At 42.7% G+C, this 15411-nt stretch overlaps 1 protein-coding gene across 2 annotated transcripts in view; it reads right to left on the bottom strand.

Moving 5' to 3' along the window:
- Nucleotides 1-1847: 1847 nt before the first annotated feature.
- Nucleotides 1848-15411, bottom strand: part of ELAVL4 (ELAV like RNA binding protein 4) — a 90047-nt gene continuing 76483 nt past the window's right edge. For both annotated transcript variants that reach the window (XM_069570189.1, XM_069570181.1), the window contains 4 exons: nucleotides 9224-9377; nucleotides 7165-7390; nucleotides 5481-5519; nucleotides 1848-2410 (listed from right to left, as the gene is read on the bottom strand). In XM_069570189.1, the coding sequence (XP_069426290.1) occupies nucleotides 2083-2410; nucleotides 5481-5519; nucleotides 7165-7390; nucleotides 9224-9377 (747 nt within the window). In that variant the 3' untranslated portion in view covers nucleotides 1848-2082. The remainder of the gene's footprint in view (nucleotides 2411-5480; nucleotides 5520-7164; nucleotides 7391-9223; nucleotides 9378-15411) is intronic.

The raw sequence follows: 15411 nt of genomic DNA, 5'->3' as shown, positions 1-15411 counted from the left end.
GGGTTCAGCATGGGAAAAAACGCACAAAATAAGCACAAGTTATAAATAACCATAACGTTTTATTACCATTAAGACTAAACTGGTATTGAAAAGATTGTATATAACAAGACAAGAAAAGCAATAGCAAATTTAACTATCAACTAGATTATGCATAGCGAGTAACTGTTTCTATTACCCAGGGAAGAGCATGAACCCTTGTATTTTTTTGTTTCATTTTTGTTTTAAATATATAACCGTACAAAGCACAAACATACTAAAATGATCAGTGCACTGGACGTGGGAGAATGCTCCCTCAGTCATTTTGTTCCCTTAGCTCTGTTTTGTTTTCCCCAATCTGAATTACATTAAAAGAAAGACCCAGTTGTTTTTATTTTTCTACTGTGCAGTAAGAAAAAAATATTCACAACAAACATGACAATATATCAAACAATAGTTCTACACAAGTTACCTTGATACCTCTTTAACTGTCACTTAAATATCATAAGAAAACATTTTAAGACATATACAAACAAAACTAGCCAAGTGTTACAACTTATAATAAATTAACCCAAAGAAAAAATAACTTTATATATATATATTTATATTGTATATACACATACACACACAACAGAATGACACAATAATATGCTTCTTCCCATAGTTTAAGTAAACAAATACGTAGTCTAGCCAATCTAGCTATATTTGATCTCGGCCATAGGCATCATCACATCTGCGATTAAATAAATAAGTGTTTCAAGCAACATAAACAGTGTTTCAAATGTACCAACACAGCCCAATTCTATCAGCATGGGCTACAAAGTGAATTTGAAAATTCCTTAATGAATTTAAAGCAAATGTATCTTTTGTTTTCCTCTCCTAAACACATTACATTTAACTATGATACTAAGATATGTAAATAATTTCGTAGCACCTACTGCTCAAACTAAGGAAGTTTTAGATTGAAAGGAAAATTAATCTTTTTAATTTTTGTTCTGCTGACATCCCATACTGATGACTTAAAGAAAAACTGTCTTTCAACTCATCTCCTTGCTTTTGGGTTTTGACTGTGGGGAACTGTGGTACCCTGGGTAGAACGAACACTCCTTTCCCCTAGTAATTAATAATTTTTTATATTATTATTACATGCTATGAAAAGATATGAAGATCATCTGTTTATAGCCCATCCTTCAAAAAACAGTCTACGAATCCAGTTTAAAACACACATCTTGATCTCTAAAAAGTTACCAGTGCAGTACGAACGCGACAAAGTTGTCAATTTCCCCTAAATTAGCCAGTCAAAATATTTTTTTCTCAAATCCAGATTCTCTTGTAAAAATTCTTTATATTTTATAAAAATAGATTTTTCTTGAAACCCATTTTCAGCAAAGAGACCACCTCTTTGGCAACAATGTTAATGTTATTAAATTGTTAATGTCATCAGGTATCCCCCTCGCCCCCATCCCCTAACAGAAGACTGTTTTTAGTTCACATGATATAAAAGAAAAAAGGAAAAATAAAAAAATTTGCAAAAGTTTTTTAATTTTTGCAATTTTTATTATTCCTCTTTAATTTGTGTGGGGGTTTTATTTATTTGTTTTTTACCAATCTGATTGGATCAACATTTTGACACAAAAAAAATCTTTTCTCTCTTTGAATCCCATTGCTTTGTAAAAATTGTTTTATTATTTATTATTTTTTTTTGTTTTTTGTTTTTCTTCTTCAAATGAGCGAATGGTCATCTTAAAAAGATCCACCTTCAAGGAAGGTAGTAAAGTTAGCTGGCTGGGTAAAAATCCCTGCACGTCGCTATCTATGTATATATAGTCAACAACGACAGCTATGAAAGAACATTCAATGCATCAAAGGTATTTTTTTTGTGTTTTTTTTTTCTTTTTTTCTAAGCATTATAAAATCCTCTCCTGGTACACCTCAGGATAATCCAATGTTTTAATACTTAGGCAACACTGGCTTATAAAGTCCATGGTTGAATATAAGCCTTGAAAAGTTTGTTTCTCTCTCTTGTGTGTGTGTGTGTGTGTGTGCGCGCGTGTGTTTTGTTCGTATATATTTATATATATAATTTGATAAGTAAGGATGGGAAATTCAGGACTTGTGAGCTTTGTTGGTTTTAAAGGAAACTTGCAGCACTCGGTCCCCCAGGCGGTACCCATTGAGGCTGGCGATGGCCATGGCTGCCTCATCATAGTTGGTCATGGTGACGAAGCCAAATCCCTTGCACTTGTTGGTGTTGAAGTCACGGATGACCTTGACGTTGTTCACTGCGCCAAAGGGGCCAAAGAGCTGCCAGAGGACACTCTCGTCAGAATCAGGGGACAGGTTGTAGACAAAGATGCACCAGCCCGTTCCTGTGTGACCAGGGATGTTCATTCCCACAAGGCTTGTCATCCCATCAATGGTGATTGGAGAGAACCTGGGGGGACAAGCAGAAGGGGGGACTGGTCCAGACATCAGTCTGACCGTGGATAACACACAGATGCACAGACACAGACACGGGGCAGAGGGCTGAGTGAGTGTTTGCAGGAGAGTCTTCAGGGTTTAAAAACCAAAACGCAAAAACTAATGTCTGTGGCATTTCTTCTGATGGGAACAGCTAGACTGGCTAAGGCATGTAAATGCCAAGAGAAAATCCTAGCTCAACTCCTAAAAACCAGGAAGAACTCTCAGAGCAAGGCTCTATCACGCTATCACAGTATATGTTCATAGGGTATCTCACCCTGACCCTCTCCCTCCCTCCCCACAGTAGACAGTGAACTCTTCATAGAAGGGGCCCTACTTCATCCATCCTTTCACTCTATTTATTTATTCAGTGGAGGCCATACAGGAATCTCACAGACATGACACATAGAAAGCACTCAATAGCTGTTTATTGATTGAATAGGTGAATAACACTGGTAGAGGTCAATGCTTGGGAAACTTTTTTATTTTAAGGAAGTTTAGGCCCTAGAAGTGCTCAAGTCCACCATCTTTGCAGTCCCTTGACTTAACAATCGTTAAAGATCTCTTGACATTATTGAGGATGGAGATACATGAGAATGAATAGACAAGACTTGTTATTACTCCAAAGGGCAGCTTATGTTTCATTTAGCATTTATTCAAGAGTTCCAAAAAAACCCCTGAGCAGTAATAATAAAGGTGATCACTCCTTGATGCTATATTATCTGGAATTCATTTCTAAGTGTCACAGGAGTGAGATTTCAAGTGGTTTGCGCATTTACATATCTTGAATCACTGTACATTAGAAAAGCAGGAAACTGTTATTTGTCCTATTATGACTACTTTTGTATTAGGCTTCGAAATCTTCTCAGTTTTCACATAATCTTGGAAAGAAAAACAATCCTTCAGATACTATTCATTGCCTGATAAAATATGTATGTGATTCATGATGGATGCATCAGATGAAACAATTAGGTTACCAGTGCCTATAGCAGAAAAAATATTTGTTAACATTTTACTTATATCAAACTTATACAGGTATTTTGATTCTGTACACTGACTAGTATTTGCTTTTCATTTGGTTAGTTTTTTTTTTTTTTCCTGAAGAGAGGGACAGAAGGAGAGGAAGAAAAAACTGGGGAAGAGAATGGATTAAGTGTCATTTAGGACTGTTTTAAAAATGAACATATATCCATATATGCATAGGATTTGAAAGCCCTATGAAAGAATACTCTGTATCTAACTAGAATTTAAATAATCAAATGGCTCCTGAAAATATGCTAAACATAACAACTCAACAGATATTATTTTAAGTATTATTCACTAAATCAATCTTCCTTCTTACTTAAAAACAAATTAACAGGACAAAACCCAAATCATCATGGTGTGAATTCTTAGAAGGGCAAATCCATATGTAATTGTTATTTGCATTATTTCTGAAGATTGTCTTCTCAACTTTCTCTCCTCCAACTAAGTCAACGGACCTCTTTCAGTTTATAGGTAGAGAACAGCTAAATATTATAAAGCCAAAGTCAGGGGCTAGCAAAGAGGTTTCAAGTAGAGCCTCAACTGCAGGTGGTAATGCTACCTGAGCACTTTGGTAGGAAGGACTCTGGATCCAAATCTGGGCTTAGTAGGAAAAGAGAATGCTTTTATGGACTCATGATGTTTAACTATGGGTAGGGAACTGGAGAAGATGGCCGCGTGTGTGCTGTCTTCCCTGACCTCATTGTATATAAGCATCACTTTCTTCATAGTATCTCACTAAGTCTGAGAGGAGCAAAGGTATGGGACAGAGCTGGGAAAAATGTAAAATGTGTGGGAACAGGCAAGCCATGTGCCAGATACATGGAGGTAATTCACAGTTAACCTCATAGGGGCTGGGACTGCAATTCGAGAGTGAAGTCTGCAGTCAAATTACTTCCTCTACTCTGTGCCAGTTTCCAGAGCAGGAACCGGGCTGGCCAAAAAGTTTGTGTGGGCTTTTCCATAAGATGTTATAGAAAAACTCAAGCAAAGTTTTTGGGCAACCCAATACTTATCCTGCACAGCCAAGTGGTAAAAGACTCGCCTCATATGGTGAGTATGATTCAGACTCCTCATGACCACACTTTTTTCCCTTGACAGTAGGAAGGGGAATTAAAGTGTGCAGCTCTGCAGAGCAGGATGAGAAAGATGCTATGTCCCTGGCAGCTCAATGGGGCTTATCAAAAGTACACGTGGGAATCTCATGGACACAGTGACATACAGCACCCAATTTGCAGATTCAGTTTTCAGACTAGGTCTGGAACACCCCTGTGACTACATTTAGAAAGTCCCCCAAACTTTGACTCCGTTTGAACCCTCGATCCCACAAAAAGGTTTTAAATAAAAGAAACAGCAAGTTTACAATGTACATACACATATAACCAAGGGAGGACTGATAATTACTGCTAAAGCCTGTAACAAAAGAAACCTCTGGTTGAGGTGCACACAGATACACTTTATTCTCAGGCTGTGCCCTGAAATGAACACTGAGGTGGGGGCAGGAGTCATAAGGTCACTCACGCATTTATTCATCCTTTGGCCAGGGCTGGTAGTCCAGAATCTAATTTCTCCACTGGCAATCATAAGATTGTCAACCATGACAAGCAAAATGTTCTAATTTTGATTTGCTGGAATCTGCCCTCTTAACTGAATCTTGGCATCGCTAATGCAAAACAGTTGCCTTGCAAGTTTGCAAAATCAGCTGGCAAAGAGTCACAGCTTTCCCTCTTAGGGGAGCTGTTCGAGGACCAGATTATCAAGGGCTTGGTAGCTGTGGCACCTGAACCGTAGGAGAAACCCACCTGCAAATAAAAGAAAAAGTGAAACACACAAACACACTGTGTGCCCTAAAAGAAACAAAACCAACTGAGGTCTGAAAGTAAAAAAGAATGTGACATGCTGGTGGAAGAAAAAGGAAGAATTAAAAAAAAAAAAAGTAAAGTTAGTGAATTAAAAAAAAAAAATTCTAGCCCCAGTCTGTGCCAACACGGACATCTGGCAATCTGTGGAGTTTTAATTACCTCTTTACGCCATAGGCCATATTAAGCAAATTGTCCAGCCTGCAAAGAGAAGGAGGGTCTCTGGGTTAATGCCTCACAGATGGCAAGATCGCTCAATGGAACTATTAATAAGAATGCTCCATTTTCAAAGAAGAAAAGCTCAAAAACTTTCCCCAGCGCTCGGGAGCCTATCCACTGGTAGTTTCCCCTTTTCCTACCTAAAGTAATTCATGTTGAGGTCAATGTTAGAGTTTAAAGCAAGTGTCTAAATGAACCTTCCTTTATTTCAAGGTCTAGATTAATCTCACTCCCCTCCCCTCCATCTCTTAGAACATGTGTGGATATTATTTATGTTGTGTGTGAAATTTTTAAAAAAGGGACTGATGGCTTCTTATGTTGCTCACCTTTTATTTTAATGAAATTTGTGAATAAAGGTCTCTGTGATGGATTAACAATACATGCACACACATCATGCCTATCAGAATGAATTTTTCTTAGTAGCCTGACTACTTTAACTAAATCTTCTTACCACACACATTTTTGGGCAGGAGAGAGGGTTCAGAGTTTTTTTATTTATTTTTTAAACCAGCTTACTATTTACAACCTGAGAGCACCTCCCAGCAAATTGCCATTTTGTTACAATCTCCTTCATGTTCAGTATCTTACTCAGGGACAAGCTTTTCACATCATGGGGCAGTAGTAACCATAGTTTCCACCATTAGAAGCCTGCTGGAAAGGCTTTTTACATAAATACTGCATGTGCTCTCACACAAAATAAAAATTAAATGACTTGGACTCTTCATGAAATCATTAACCGTTTCATATTCAGGGGGCATGGGAGGACACTCGGAGGCTGATTTTTCTCCTCTTTGTGGCCAGATGGAAGGGCCTACTATCCATGTGATGTTTGAAAAAGAGAAAGACCCTTTCATCAAAGGGAAGTTAGGGCATGGGTCGACTAAAATAATTATTTAGAATTATTGTGGGTAGGTTAACAATATTCTTATCTCTTGTACAGTAGAGACTGGTCAATGTCAGATTGCCTTCATGGAGAGATATCTGCCTTTTAGAAATGTCTCAGGAGAAGCAGACATCCCACTGCACCTGGAGCTTCCTAGGGGTTGGGTACCTCAGGGAAATGCTAATAAGGCTTGGACAAAGTCTTCCTCCTTGTCTTCCCAAAGTCTGCTGACTTGATGTCAGAGAGAAGTTAACACAGAAGAGCAGATCTCCCCACTCAACCCAATAGAAGCACCGGCAAGAGAAAGAGGAGAGCAGACCATACCACTCCCTTTGGCAAGGACATGCCTCCTGGGCTACTCTTTTCTTTGACTTCATTAAAAGTCATTCACTGCCTTAGCCTTAAGTCTAAACTGCTGAATGTAGTCCCTTATCTGTGATGAACTCCTGTTGAAACTGAACCTTCTTACCTGGTTAAATGTAGAAATTTGTTTCAATCAAAGAATCTGAAGTTTAGTCACAGTCATGTGCTAGTTTGAAAGTCATGTGCTAGTTAGAAGAGCCTCCTGGCCCCGTCATCACGTTTTACAGCAGTGGAAACTGAGGTTCAGGGGGAGTGTCCCGCAGTGATTCCAGGGGGCAGATGTCCTCACTCAGCCACATACTTCAGGGCCAAGGGCTTCCCTGGCTCTTGCCCAGCTCTGTACTCTTGTAATAGGGCTCTTGCGCCTGCGGGTGCACCTACCTGAACCTCTGAGCCTGGTGGTGAAGTGGGCCAGGGTAGCGCCGGTTGGGGGACTGGTAGAGCTGGGAGAGCAGGGCCTGGCTGGACTTCTGGCTGGGGTTGTTGGCAAACTTCACAGTAATCGGTTCCGTAGCACCGCTGGGCTTCTGGCCATTCAGGCCTTTGATTGCTTCTTCTGCCTCAATCCTCTTATCAAATCGGATGAATCCCACCCCTCTGGACACTCCTGGGGAAAGAGAAAGCCTTTGTAAACAGTGAACAAACCAAACTGGTAAAGATCCCCAGGAAGTTATGGGCGAGTCCCATTGCTGTTTCTAGGGAGTCAGCCCACTTGTGGGGCCAGGGCTGAGCCTGGCTTCCTGAATCTCTCTCACCCATCAAAATGCATCTGCCTGCCTTTTTTGCTATCATGGCTCTGGGCTGGCAATTCCTGCCTACAGAACACAGGCATATTTCACATCTGTCCCTTCCTGCCTTCCTCCACCATCCTGCTCAGCCCTCAAGCCTTCCTTTAGTTGCTGTAACTGATCATCTGCTGTCCAGTTTCTAGCCCCTCAATGTGCCCTCCATACCTGGCAACTAAGTAATCCATTTGAAAGCAAACTCTGACCATATGATACCCTTTAAAAACACCATTTATACCTTTTTGTACCTTTTCTGTTTTTTACCCTGTGAATGTACCTGTTCCTCATTGTTCCCTACTCCAATGGCAGAAAAACAAATGAACAAAACCCATAAAAAACCCTTCCATGGCTCCAGGTGGCATACAGAGGAATTCCAGACTTGTTGGCATGGCATTTAATGCCCCTGATGATCTGGTCCCAACTCCCTGTTGAACCTCATGTAAGCCAAGCTAACTGCCAGACAGTCCTTGAATAGGCTGTGTTCCTCCTCGACTCCGTGCCTTTGGGTATGTTCTATCACCTATTCTATGGGATATATCCTATTCACCTAGAATGTTCTATCTTTCTTTCCCACTGGACAGCTTCAAGTCATTCTCTAAAACTCTGTTCAAACACCATCCCCTTGATGGAGACTTCCTGAGCTCTCCTGGGGCGCTGGGCAGCTCTAGCTGGTACTCATCACACTGTGGTCTTGTAAGGATGGGGCTGTGACACCTTTGTCCCTGATCTCTGGTGTCCCTCTGCATAGCATCTGGGGCAGAGCTGCCTTCAGTGAGGTTTGTTGCAATAATCAGATGATAAATACACGCTAAACGACTCTCTTGGTGGCCCAGATGGTAAAGAATTTGCATGCAATGCAGGAGACCTGGGTAGGATCCCTGGGTCGGAAAGATCCCTTGGAGAAAGGAATGGCAACTCACTGCAGTATTTTAGTCTGGAGAATTCCATGGACAGAGGAGCCTGGTGGGCTACAGTCCATGGGGTAACAAAAAGTCAGACATGACTGAATGACTAACACTCTCACTTTCAAATGACTCTCAGGGGGTGTTTTTAATTAGAGTAGGTGGAAACCTTCTGTCATCAAAAATGCAACCTGGGTGCCTTTCTTACTGAGAGTTGGTGGCAGCTGCTTTTCTTTATGATAGCCCAAGTACCACAGGATCCAATCCTGGGTTATCCCTGCACTGCTACTAACTGGACAGGTGTCCCACTTTGGACCTCTGTTCTCTTACCTGTGAAATGAGCCAGTTTCAGTTTCCCTTTAACTCTACAGTGCTATCAGAGCAGCCAGAGCTATACACAGAGGTTCTTTTCACATGCAAAAGTAATGTTGTTTGGTTGAGGGTTGAAAGAAACTTTGAAGGTCATTCAGCCCCACTCCCAGCCTGATGGCTGAATCCTCATTACAACTCTGCCAAGTAGTTTAGCTGCTGCTGGAACCATTCCCATGATGGAGCCCTTCTACTTCCCAGGATGGCCCATTTTAAATTTCAGCAGTTGATTGATAAAAAGTCTTTCTTTTAAGTCAAAAAGCTGTCTACTTGTGACCCATATCCATTTCCCTAAGTGACCATTACCCCTCTGCTCCGGTGGGTCACAGGGCACTGGCTGGTGACACTGACCCAAAGGAAGGAAATAGCCTAGAAATACTTCACCTGTGACTTGATCAACCAGGATTCGTGAGGTGATGATACGGCCATATTGTGAGAAAAGCTGTTCCAGTTCCTTCTGGGTCATGGTTTTGGGAAGGCCGCTAACGTACAGGTTAGCATCCCTGATTGAGGCAGAGCTCGGACGGGCATATGAGACCTAGGAGAAGGCAAGAGGTGCTAAATGCATTACAGGCAACACCCTTCAAGTGGAGACTGAGTCCACAACTGAGACGACAGCCCCGCGCCTATCACTCTAACTCACAGTGTCAGTTCAAATAGCCAACTCTGTAGTTCAGATTTTTGGCTGTGCTTGTACTAGTAATGAGAACCAGGAGAACAGCAACAGAGGAACAAAAGGAGAGTGGATGATAACTTAAGACAAATGCACAGATAAGGGTCTCTAAGTGCAGAACAAAATAGCTACTGTATGGCAGCTGTTAAATGCAGAACAACCCACGCATGGAGTTCTGAAGATTTACCTCCTGGATGTGGGTGTATAGATGATTTACTGTATCCAACACATAATAATCTTTGAATAAACCAAAAAAAAAAATCCCCATAAAACTCTGCTCTGCAGCTTTTTCCTTGCCACTCCCAACCCCCAGTCCCTTCTTGAACACATAAGAAATGACCAGGTTCTCTGCGAGACTTTTTTTAAATGTCCCATCCTTTGTGTTGCTCTAATCAGTTCCCACAAGGTCTGCTCTCGCTGAATGACAAAGTGCTGGTGAAATGGGGCTGAATGAACATCTGCTTGCGAAACTAGATATGTGACCTTGTCACAGCATCTGCAAGAACCAGTTGCCTTCGAACTTGGAAGCTAAAACCACAATAAACAAAAATGAGGGCACGATGGGAAGGGGGGAGGAGAGGCCAGTCGAGAGACACGCGAGCCTCTCCGATGGTTATAATAAGTTTGACTTTATAAATTTGTCCTCCCAGATCTCTCAACTGCTTTTTTTTTTCCTCCCCAAAAAGCTAACACAGAAGTGTAAACAGATCTGAAATTCCATCTGCAAGAAGCCAAATCTGTAGCAGTACACATAAGCAAAGCAAACCCCAGCAGTCATTAATTTTAGACTTTCATTTACTTATTTATTTTTTTAAGAAAACAACATCAGACATTTGAAATATAATTTACAGCTAGTCTAACAAAAGCATTTTCCTGCTAAAGCTATTTCTGCGGCGGTTATGGCTCAGAATAGATGATGAAAACAGTCATTTCAGAGCACATCTGACAATGTTGGACAGGAAGGGACCTATATGCCTTAGCATTTTTCAGTTTTATTTAATTTGTATAAACAATTCACAGGACCTGCTAAGACTACAGGGGTGAGGGAGTAAGTGGGTATGCTTGTGTGTATGTGTGCTCTGCACACGTGAAAGCATGTTTGTAAAAGGAACTGTATGCATTAAATTCGACCTTTGGCATTAGGAACTAAATCTCCATCAGTGAAGCAGACCTTGCCTCTGAGAATGGGTCTAGCAGTGAATCCCACAGGGGGGCATGAAGGATGAGTATATCCCCTCACTCTATCCCTTTCCATGCAGAGATGCCAGGTCCTTTAGGGGTTCCACACCTAAAAACAGATGTTGACTCAACAGATAAAATGATGCTAGTGACGAATCTGCCTCGCTGGCCTCCTACTGCCAGTGGAGTGAGGAATCCTGTCGGCAGCGTCTACCTCTTCCAGAAACTCACGTGTGGCTTCTGTAGACTCCTTCCCAGCAAATGGACGACATGCAGAAAGGCCTTTGCATGGAAGGTCCTTGTGTGTGCATTTAGGGGTGAGGACTGAAGGACCATGTGACTGCCAAGACAGGGCATCACTCCACATAAGGTTGTCCTACCTTGACCTTTCAGGTTATAATCTAGCAGAGCTATTTTTCTTAGGCATGAGGAGGGAGCGGTAGGGAGAAGGAAATAAAAGCATCACAGTGATATGTCTGTGGTAATGAGGGTCACCCTTGTCTCACCCCTGCTGATTGCTGACAAGTTAATTATCTGAATGATCTTCATGTTCCCCCAAAACATACATCCCCATCTCTATGCTTTTGTTCATAGGGAAAATTTTCCCACCTACTTCCTCAGCTCCTAATTGTATGGCCCTTTTAAGGTCCAGCTCGAACGCTACCTTCTCTAGATGGCTTTCCCTAATTTTACCTTCTCTTAAAAATCTCCCTGGCAGTGCTCTTGATGAACTGCGCCCATGGTACTTAACCCATTCTGACCTTGATTCTCCACCTCTCTGTCTAGTCTGCTGATCTCCTTGAGGTCATGTGTTGTGTGTGTGTGTCTTACTCATCTCTGTGGTTCTAGCTCCTTACCCAGACACTCACAGGGTGCTCAACATCTACTGAAAGAGTGAATGAACACCCACAAATCATAATGAATGACTTGGGCATTAATAGCATGTTGGGTTAACTGCAGCTTGAGTTCCTCCACTTAGGGGGATCACTGAGAGTTAAGCATCCAGAATCATAGCTGTGTTTATTGGCTAAGCTGTGAGCTAAGAGATAAGTCTCCTATTCTCCAGGATCTGGGGTAAGAAGGACTGAATCTTGTTCAAGAACTAGACTTAGAGGCCACTCTTAGAAAACATTTCCTAAAGATCTACTATGAGCCAGGCATAGTGCTGTATGCTGGGGATACACAGCAAGCAAGATCAGGCATGGTCTCTTGCCCCCGTGGACTTCCAAATCCAATGGGGGCAACAGGCAACACCACAGCAGGTACTCAACAAATGAGCTGCATAGAAGAATGGTGCACAAATGGACCAGTTATCATAGCGCCACAAGATGAGTGCCATTCCAGGGCTATAAGGGGAGAGACAGGTGGGGAGACAGGTGTATGACAGTGTGTGGTGGGGTCAGGGAGCCATCGCCTGATGATAACCCTCCACTGCTGTGAGGACAAAAGAGATGATGAAGGTTAAGGGCATAGGGCTGTGCCTGTCTGCCCCATCAATGCATAATGGATAGTGATGACCTTGATCCTCTTAGTTCTGGGCAACCAGAGCTGGGGTACAGGGGAGAGCAGGCTGGGGATAGGCCTGCTAGGGAAAAGGAGCTGGCACAGGAAAGTTAACGACCGAACCAAAATCGATTCCCCAAAAGAGGATTCTGACAGAGGGCAGAATCTCAGCTGGGAAGGATTACTACAACATATTCCAGTCCTAGCCCAGCGACAGATCTCAAGGGTGAACAGCACCTCGATCATTCACCAAAGCCTAAATCCTGCTTAATTTTTCTCTTCTATTTGGAACTTTAAGTTTATCATTTCTCTTAGTTCCCTATCCTGGAAACCTGCAGAAGTGGGAGTGGGCAAAAATAACAGAAAAAGGATCTTCCCACATTCAGTATCCAAATGCTTGTCCCAGTATGAAAACTTTTCAAGTTTCTTCATACATTTATCAAATCCTAACTGAGTGACTACAGGTCTCAGGCCCTTTGTTAGGCTGAAATATTTCTAAAAACATTGTTGACTTTTAGCTCCATCCTAACGTTTAGCACAATTGCTAGTTTATTAACCCCACTAGAACCCAGGGCTTCCAACACTGGAAGTGACCTAAAGAAAGAACCCTGAGTCTCAGACCATCAGAATCTTGCTCACTTCTTTCATCCAGAATCTCTGAAGACAAGACTGGCATTTCTATGCCTGCACCAATCTTGCTCTGGATCTCAGGAGCTGGAATAGGGAGACCACTCCTCTCTCTGGGGAAGGGCGGTCCAAAGGCAGGTGACTGTACAAATGATCTTGTCGGAAGATCAAGTCACTCCAAACTCCCTCTCCCTTCCCCTTACATGCTTACAGTTACTCGTACTCTCTGCAAGAGGGACAGCAGCAGGACCAAGGCGGGATCTGCCCCTCGCCATGCAGCACTCACAGGCACCTTCACCTGCTCACAGCTGGGGCGTGGCAGGAACAACATGGCCTGGGGAAAACATTTCCTGAATCATCTGGCAACACTGTGGCCCTCGTCTGACCCACCATGGAACAGAAAAAGAGGGCACTTGGAAGCATGACAAAGACATGGTCTTGAGTGCTACAAGGAGGGTGAGATGAGAGGAAAGGGGCTTCTTTAGGAAAACACTGGTATAGAAGGTGAGCGTTCACTCATTTCTCCCTTTCTTGAACACTTACTGTGTGCCAGGCCCTGTGCTGGGAGGGTTTTTTCTTTAAGGATCTCACAGTCCAGTGAGGAGAGTAAGCAAACAGGTGGAGAGTGCAATGCCGAGGGCTGTTCCTGCCAGGGGGAGACTCGCTTTCCTTCCACGTGGAGGATGCCTCCTGGATAACGTCCAGCTCCTTTGTACCCCTGCATCCCCTCTTCTCCAGGGAAGTGGTGTAATGGCTCTGAATAGGCTTTAATAAAGGGAATGAGCATGTGAGCCACAGACGCTGCCTGCTTCCTCCCTCCTGGGAGCCAGATGCCAGCCAGAAGCCCACTTTCTATTTCTGGTTTTATGTTCTGTGGGAATCGGCTATGCTCTCATGTGGGGAGTCCTATGGGGTCCAAAGCACCCATGACATAGTATATCAGTTTGTCAAAGCATGGGGTTCTGTGTTAAGACGTTCAAGGTGTCCATAGATGCCATTTGGGCCTTAATCAGTAATAAAGAACTTAGGGTTCCATAGTTTTTCTTTCTGTCTTATCTCTCAATTGGCTTAAAACTTGGATGTAGAAAACAGGGGTGTCATTTGAATTACAAGGACCTCTAGCATTGACTGGATGTTTTCATGAGCTTGGTGTTCTGTTCACAAAACTGTTCCATTTCCACAACCATAGTTCACGGTAAGTGCTAAAGGTGACAAGTGATAATGGTGATCTCAGCAGAATGCATTATCTTTGAAATTTGTTTCATAGAAACTTGATGCTGGAAGTGACCTCAAAAGTTCAGGGCAGGATGTAAGACAGTTGGCCAACCACCTTAGACATTTCCAAGGACAGGAAGCATCCTATGTAATCACTGGCCATCACTGACTATTAGAAAGTTCTTCCTTCTGCTGAATTCAAACCTATCTCTCCCAAAGCTTCTAACCTCCTATTTCTATTCTGGTTCCACACACTAGGAGCATCCTTCCTGTCCTCATCACCCATTATCTTGTGGGTCTCATTGATACATCATAGTTAGAGCATCAGACAACTGTATTTTGAGACAGATCACTCCAAGGAAGCTCTCATTTATGTTACTTTAACAGAAATGGAGCATCTCTTCAGCAATGGGAAAGAGACAGAGATTAAGAGCAAGAGTTTTGGTAGAGAGATGTAGTTTTGAATCTTAATCACTTACTAGCTATAAATGGTAAAGCTTGGGGTAAGTCACTTACACTTTCTGAGCTTATCACTTGAATAACCTAGTTTGGAAGCTTCCTAATAGAGCTAATGGAGCACTACACAAGCTAATGCATATATGATTCTTACGCACCATGCCTGGCATATAGTAAGTGAAAGTGTTAAGCTGCTCAGTCGTGTCCAGCTCTTTGAAACCCCATGGACTGCAGCTTGCCAGGCTTCTCTGTCTATGGGATTTCCCAGGCAAGAACACTGGGAATGGGTTGCCATTTCCTTCTGCAGATGCCTGCCACACAGCAAATGCTCAATAAATAGGGCTTTGAAACAACTGCTGTGTACTTAGGCCTGATGCTAGACACTGGCGGTACAAAATTGAATACAACAGCCCCTGACACGCAGGACTATCAGTCTAGCAGAGGAGACACTTATTTCAGAAGATCAGATTGCAGACTTTCCCCGGTCTGTTGCAACACAGTACTCTCTGAGTGAGCAGAAACTTCCCAGAACATACACATCCCTGGGGACATTCATTCCAAAAAGACCAGAAGGATGGCAGCAGAGAACAGACTCTGGTGCTTCCAAGGCCTTCTAGGAGCAAACCCTCCCTGGGACCTCTGATCCCACCTCTGGGAGTAGGGAGAGAAGAAAGCAGCCAGCCAGTTCCTAGAAATGACAGGGTTGACTGTGAGAATCAGCTTACTCCTGTGCCTGTGGCTACAGCCCTGCCCACAGACAGGACAGGGGTCTGCTTATGTGGCCCCACGCCTCATATTTACCCCACCCACCACGTGGTATATGATGTCCTTCTATCAGGGGCAAGACCTGATGGTACTGTTTCTAATGAGTTCTCTCTCTCTCTCTCTTTTTTTTAATACTTATTGGCTGCGTTGGGTC

This window comes from Ovis canadensis, chromosome 1, assembly GCF_042477335.2.
Source record: "Ovis canadensis isolate MfBH-ARS-UI-01 breed Bighorn chromosome 1, ARS-UI_OviCan_v2, whole genome shotgun sequence".
Taxonomy (NCBI): domain Eukaryota; kingdom Metazoa; phylum Chordata; class Mammalia; order Artiodactyla; family Bovidae; genus Ovis; species Ovis canadensis.
This window is presented reverse-complemented; position numbering and strand designations above follow the sequence as displayed.